Genomic DNA, 6,504 nt, shown 5'->3' with positions numbered 1-6,504 from the left:
AATAGCAAACATCATTCTGATCAGATGTCTATTTCATGTTGTGATGTGCTCATCTGCAATACTTCTTGACAATTTTCCTGTCAGATGTTAAATAAACATTTAGTAAGCATCTGTAAGATGTATATGGTTTAGAATTTATGTAAATCAACTAGTATTCGGTTTCGAACACAGCCACTTATTTGCTCGCCTACTGCTTTTCCCCTACTATTTAGTAGAGAAGTAAGCGGTTTCGGATACAGCCGCTGACTTCTGTGAGTCTCACTTGGACTTTCTGCACGAGGGCGCCCTCCGGCTACGAGTATGAATGAAACAGACAATACATTACATGTGTAATCAGAGTTTATTGAATAATCTTAGTTGTGTATGTTCCAATGCTCAGACTTTGTCTGACCAGCACAAATCCAACAAGTGTTATTATACCACAAGCAACAGCAATGGAAAATTACTGCTTCACAACATTGTCCTGTGACCTTGAAATGGAGACATTCTTTTATATCCTACTCATGAAGACAAATATCACTTGAAACCACAAAATCATGAGATAACACAACAATGGAAAAATAAAAAGTAAAATAATACAATATAAATGACTAATCAATGATCGAATCAATAAAATGATCATTTAAATGGCTAAAATAATCCTGAAATGAAATATGATTAAATGGAATAATTAAATGATTACATGATAAATGTATCAAAATGAATGAATGAATAAATGAATATAAAAGTAAGTAAAACACAACACAAATGTATGGTTGCTCTGTTGAAGCAACACACACAGGTTGTTATAATGGAATCCTTAGATCATTCAACAGAAAGTCATAATTCTGTTACAATTTCTAGGTTAGTAAGTGCTCCAAGTACAAAACTTTGCAAAGTAATACTTTGGTATTAATTTTAACAAACTCTGTAATCCTACTGATCACAGTCTGTGCAACAGTAATCCCAGTTGGCTTCATCATCTATGTAGCACCACAGGTAACTATAGCCATGGTACCCACAGGGGTGCGCAGACCAGCAGGTCTTGTCATTCACAGCTGCTAAGCAGCCATCATAAGTACAGCACATGTCTTCATTGCCAGTAGATGTGTAGCACCACCTATATCCTGAACCGTATTTGTCACAGGCATAGTTTGAGTGGCAGTACTCCCCATTTTTAGCTTTACTTCCTGAAAGTGGAGGGCTGCAGTAGTCCCAGCTGTCGGCAAAATAACCATAACCAGTCCAGCACCAATAGTAGTCCTCACCGTATGTGCCACATGGGTGATCATGCCTGCATGAGTACCCTCCGACTGTTAAGTATGAGCGCTGGGAACTTCTGATAAACCTTTTTGTGCGAGATATGTTCTGCACATCTGTGGCCATTAGGTCTCCTTGGTTCACTGGCAGATTAATTAATTTGTCAAACATACCCTGAACCTCATTTAATTTATCATTTTCACCAAAACAATCACCAACAAAAATGTTAATTGACTGATGTGTCATTGACAGCTCACTATAGAGTTTGCTGAGCTCATCCTTCAGGTCTGAGACTCTCATCAGGCTTATGCCACCTTCTGGCTTGTTTTCCCCTATATAGCCAAAGGAGAAAGACTTTGTGTCATCACTGTGGTGTTTATAACAGACAGCCATCCAGATGTGAGAGGGCACCGTCACCCTTTCGGGCTCTTCAGAGATTTCCCTTTGCGGTATCTGTAGATTTGCATCAGGTACTGTACCTGTGACAATGAAGGCTGTTGCAGAACCACCATCACTCTCAAGCCTGCTTTTTAGGAAACTTCTCAGCATGCTCTCCCAATTCTTCCAGTGGATACGGTTAAAGCCTGCATCTATAGGTGCAGCATTGGTCAGTGTGAACGTTGCCTTATGGCCTTCTTTGCAGTGGAAGGTGTTGGGGTTCAGGTGTCCACGATCATATCCGGTGTCTCTATAGTCGCTGCTGATGGCTTGATTTCTTTTCATCATGTTTCCATCAGAGTCCTTCTCCTGGACCATATACTCAGTTTGGGATTCAGGTTGGGAAATCTACAGAAGAAATTTTATGTTAGATTGTTTTTTTTCTCTTTAAGACCACCATTTATACAACTAATAATCCTATTGTTAAACCCTGCGATGCATTTGAATGGTAGATTTTGTAAATGGGTCTGTTTACCTGGCTATAAACTCACACAACCTGTGAACCTGCCTCAAAGCACATCACCTTTTTTTTACTGGACTGAATAAATCAGCATTCAAGTAAGTAAAATGCCTAAATTTTTTTTTTCTTTTCTGTGATTAGCAATATGTCTAGATCATGCAGATTTTAGATACTGTTGAATGCTTTGATCATGTTAGATTTTGAGCTTGTTATCTCAGTGTTTTCATTTTACAACACTGGGTCAAAGGGATAGCAAAATTTGCCTGTGCACCTGGACATTACATGGATGAATTGTACTTCTCACGTGTTACCAATTTACTTTTTTGATAATTTTTTTGTCAGTAATAAAACATAAAATTGATTTTAAATGTCTTCTTTGAAACCATTTTGAGTTTAAATGGTTGTTATTTAATAATAAACTTCTTTGAGAATTTTTAACTTTATCAAACGCTGATTTAAACCAAGTGTATGGATATCCTCTTGAATTAAAGCTGTTGTATAGAATTTTAGATTGCACATCAAATTCTTCCTCCGAAGTGCAAATGCGTCTTAGTCTATATAGCTGACTTAAAGGTGATGATGATGGCTATTAGAAGTTTTTCGAAATACCGTGGTGGAGACAGAGTTATTGATTTTGGAAATCAAAACATCTAGAAAATGAATATAAACAAATCTTTTTCAACTGAAAATGTGATGGAGTCCATTCTGGAATTCAAAAACAAAACAAAATTATATAACTCCTCTTCACTTCCCTTCCAAATGAGGAAACAATCATCAATATACCTTGCCCAGTACTTAATGCAGTGTCCGAAAGGGTTGTTGTTGTAAATAAAATTTAATTTGAATTTACCCATAAAAAGGTTGGCATAACTTGGTGCTAAAGGAGTACCCATAGCAGTACCTTGTATTTGCAGATAATAATCCTTCTCAAACAAAAAATAATTTTTGGTTAATATAAATTCAGTCAAATCCAAAATAAATTGTATGGGTAACGTTAAATTTTGAAGAGTTTTTAGAAAAAAATCCAAAGCTTCTAACCCTTCTTTGTGTGGAATCGAAGTGTATAAAGATGACACATCCAATGTTACTAGCCAATCTTGATCATCTAAATTTGAAAATAGTTGTAATTTATTCAAAAAATCAGTTTTGTCTCTTAAATAAGACGGTAATTGTTTCACCAATGGCTGTAAATGAAAATCACTAAACTCGGATAACTTTTCAGTAAGTGAACCAATACCAGATACAATGGGTCGGTAAGGAGGATCTGTGGTTGATTTATGTATTTTTGGCAATGCAAAAAGTACTGGAACAACTGGATGATGATTAATTAAACATTTGAACTCTTGTTCAGTTAACCATTTTTCTTCAAAACCTCTGTTCAACATTCTGTCTAGCTGGGATTTATATTCTACAGTCGGGTTAAATATTAATTTCTTATAACACACCTGAACGTCAAGCATAGATTTTACTTTAGCGATATAATTAACTGTATTTTGTAAAACAATTGCTCCTCCTTTGTCTGCTTTTTGAATCATGATTGATTTATCACTCTTTAAATCCTCCAAAGCAATTTTTTGAGTATTATCTAGGTTATTCATACTAAATTTAGATTTTTCAATTAGCATATTATCAATATCATTTTCCACCAGCCGACAAAATGTATTCACAGAGGAATTGGAAACAAAAGGCACAAAAGTACTTTTTGGTTTAAAATGGTTAATAGCTGTATCACTGATATTTTTTTGACCAAAAAAACTTTTTAATTTAATATTCCTCATAAATTTAAACAATTCAACCTTAACCAAAAAAAGGATCAGTTCTAGGAGATGGAACAAAGGACAAACCTTTGCTAAGAACCTGTATGTGTTCGTTTGAAAGTTCTTTATCAGACAAATTGAATATTGCATTACTCTCTTCGCTGTCGTTGGTGTCCATATGGTTTACCTCACACGTCTTTTTCCCCCTCGAATATAACAAAAATAATAAGATAATAAAGAAGATTAAAAAAATAAAAATAAAAATCATAACAATATGATTTGTCTGGTTTCATTATTGTGTGATTATTAGTGTATAGATATATATGCTATTGTTACTTAGATGTTCTCTACATTTGTTCAGACAGTGAGTAGAATCACAGAAATTCTTCTACCCCACAGGCTCAACATTGCAATATTACAACTGTCCATAAAAACTTAATAAAAAGTAAAAAATGTGAAAACCCATTTATTTCATCTTTAGAGGCCTCCTACAACAACATACAAAAGTTGTTTTTATAGTACAGTTGTTTTTTTTTTTTCTATATTTGGGTCTTTCAGGTTGTTCCATGAAGTACCACCCATCAAACAAAACAGTATAAAGAGACCAATAATTCAATTAACTGCACTGTTCCCTATGGAATGCAGTCTAAACTGCTTATGAAAGTCTTATGTTAGACAGTGAGAGAAGCACATGATTACCTGTGGCTCGACGTGCCAGTTTTCTGTCCTTCCAGCAGTGCTTGAGCATTCGGGGTCCAATGTGTAGGCGCTGTAGAGGGGGATTCTGTGAACAACTGAGTACAGTGAAACATAATAAAAACCTCCAAATTCCAGCTTCTGACAGATTTTCTTGGCAGCCGGATCCATTCCTTCTGGTTCAGTGTTTTTGTAGAAAAACTCACTACACTCATTAAAGCTGGTGACCACTTTTGCATGAGCACTGAATGCTCCCAGCACAACACAGGTGAGCAGAGCTGGAACAAACATGGTTTGATGTTGGTCTTGTGTTATAGAGCAGACACCAGAAGCACAGCTGCTTTAAATACACAGCCAGAGTCAGAGATGTTGATGTGGGTGTGACTGAAATTAACAAATGAGGACTATGATGGAACCTTCTCTTCATCATGCTTAGGGGTCTAATTTTGGAGCTGTCGCATGTACAGAAAATTTGATTTTATATAAAACATTTGGAGAACTTTCAAATGCTGCTCTGTCAAATAAATACAGTGTTTGCGATTTATACTTCAGTTTTCTGATACATTTAGTTTCACTTCTGTATCTTTGAGCGAGAAGCAGGTGTTTTTTGAAAGTCAGCATCTGTGTTTTTTGTTGCTTCATGGTCACTCAGAGCATTTCACCCAGTGATCAAGAAGTTGTTGTTCTTGTTGCTCGTTCACCTATATTTAACCAGGCTGTTACGTACCAACTTTAGGCCAAGGAAAATTAAAGTTTTTTACACCAACTTAGTATTCCCTTTCTCTTTCTCTCTCTGTAAATTTGTATATTCACCATCACCACACACAAAAGAAAGCAAAAATCTCTTTAGTGTTGAGCAAAGGCCAAACAAAAAGCGAAACTACCCGCCCAATACTCGTTAGAGAATGAACTGTAACTTAGTGAATACTTATCACACAAACATGAGACATGTGTCTAAAGAAATGTTGAAATGTCAGGTTTTGAATTATATAAGTCACATTGAACACAAATATTCTCTGTTTATGTAATCTGTTAGAAAATAGAGTCGTTCATGAGTCACCTCATTATCCGCTAATGCAGCCACGCCTACAGACAGTGCGCACTATTCAAAGGCAAATTCTAAGGTGATCCATGCTGCTTAGTAACGTTATAACATCATTTTCAACACACTCAAATGTATCTAATATGATAAACATAGCTGTGTTACCTCATACTCATGACTGGAAAAGCGGAAGCGGTGCCGGCGACTGTGGCATAATAAAAGGTCCGCTGCTCGTGAGCCGTCTACTCGACTTGGTCCTGCTCTGCTTCATACTACAGTAACATTAATAATCGCATCCATGAACATGATTTCTTCCCAAGTCCTATCCCTATTCTTTTGCACCGTCTGTTGAGGTGGAGACCACATTTCCCAAAGATTCCATTCTCAAACTTAGCGTCATCAAGCTACACCTTTGTTTTGAATAAGCTTCTAGTGACCTTTAGCAGACAGAATTATTACATACTGCACCTTTAAGTTCTTTATTCTAATCGCGATATAGTGTCTGTAAATATTAAACCACAAAAAGACTGTTTAAATATGAATCCTGCATGTTCTGTGTGTATCTGTGTGAATGAATGGGGCAGACGCGCGGTTTCGTTTAGGCTACTACACATAACTTACATTAGTAAACATGCCATATTGGCTATTCCCAAACTATATTGCTATTGTATATTTAAGCAGTGAATATTTCAATTCAAAACATCCACACACATTTTCATTGTTAAAAATGCAATAATCCATATTCACCTTTCAGATTTCACTTCCAAAATATTCATTCTGTTTAAAAATACAACCAATAATCTTCAGCAGGCAATTTTCTATGGGGGTAGGATTGTAGCTAAATTACAAATAAATAGATTATGATCCACAAA

At 35.9% G+C, this 6,504-nt stretch overlaps 1 protein-coding gene across 1 annotated transcript; it reads right to left on the bottom strand.

Moving 5' to 3' along the window:
• Positions 1 to 321: 321 nt before the first annotated feature.
• Positions 322 to 5,452, bottom strand: LOC125246411. Its single transcript, XM_048157353.1, has 2 exons — positions 4,594 to 5,452; positions 322 to 2,025 (listed from the first exon to the last, which is right to left on the bottom strand). The coding sequence occupies exons 1-2, from the start codon at positions 4,879 to 4,881 to the stop codon at positions 916 to 918; spliced, it is 1,398 nt and encodes a 465-aa protein (XP_048013310.1). The 5' UTR covers positions 4,882 to 5,452; the 3' UTR covers positions 322 to 915.
• Positions 5,453 to 6,504: the final 1,052 nt, after the last annotated feature.

This window comes from Megalobrama amblycephala, linkage group LG14 (assembly GCF_018812025.1).
Source record: "Megalobrama amblycephala isolate DHTTF-2021 linkage group LG14, ASM1881202v1, whole genome shotgun sequence".
Classification (NCBI taxonomy): domain Eukaryota; kingdom Metazoa; phylum Chordata; class Actinopteri; order Cypriniformes; family Xenocyprididae; genus Megalobrama; species Megalobrama amblycephala.
The sequence above is the reverse complement of the archived record's forward strand: the minus strand, read 5'-3'. Positions and strand labels throughout refer to the sequence as shown.

Excerpts from the sequence above, each read along its gene's own strand:
- LOC125246411 (XM_048157353.1), bottom strand. The coding sequence starts at position 4,881 with ATGTTTGTTCCAGCTCTGCTCACCTGTGTTGTGCTGGGAGCATTCAGT. Across the intron at positions 2,026-4,593 it reads ACTGGCACGTCGAGCCACAG|ATTTCCCAACCTGAATCCCA; the intron begins GTAATCATGTGC and ends TTTCTTCTGTAG.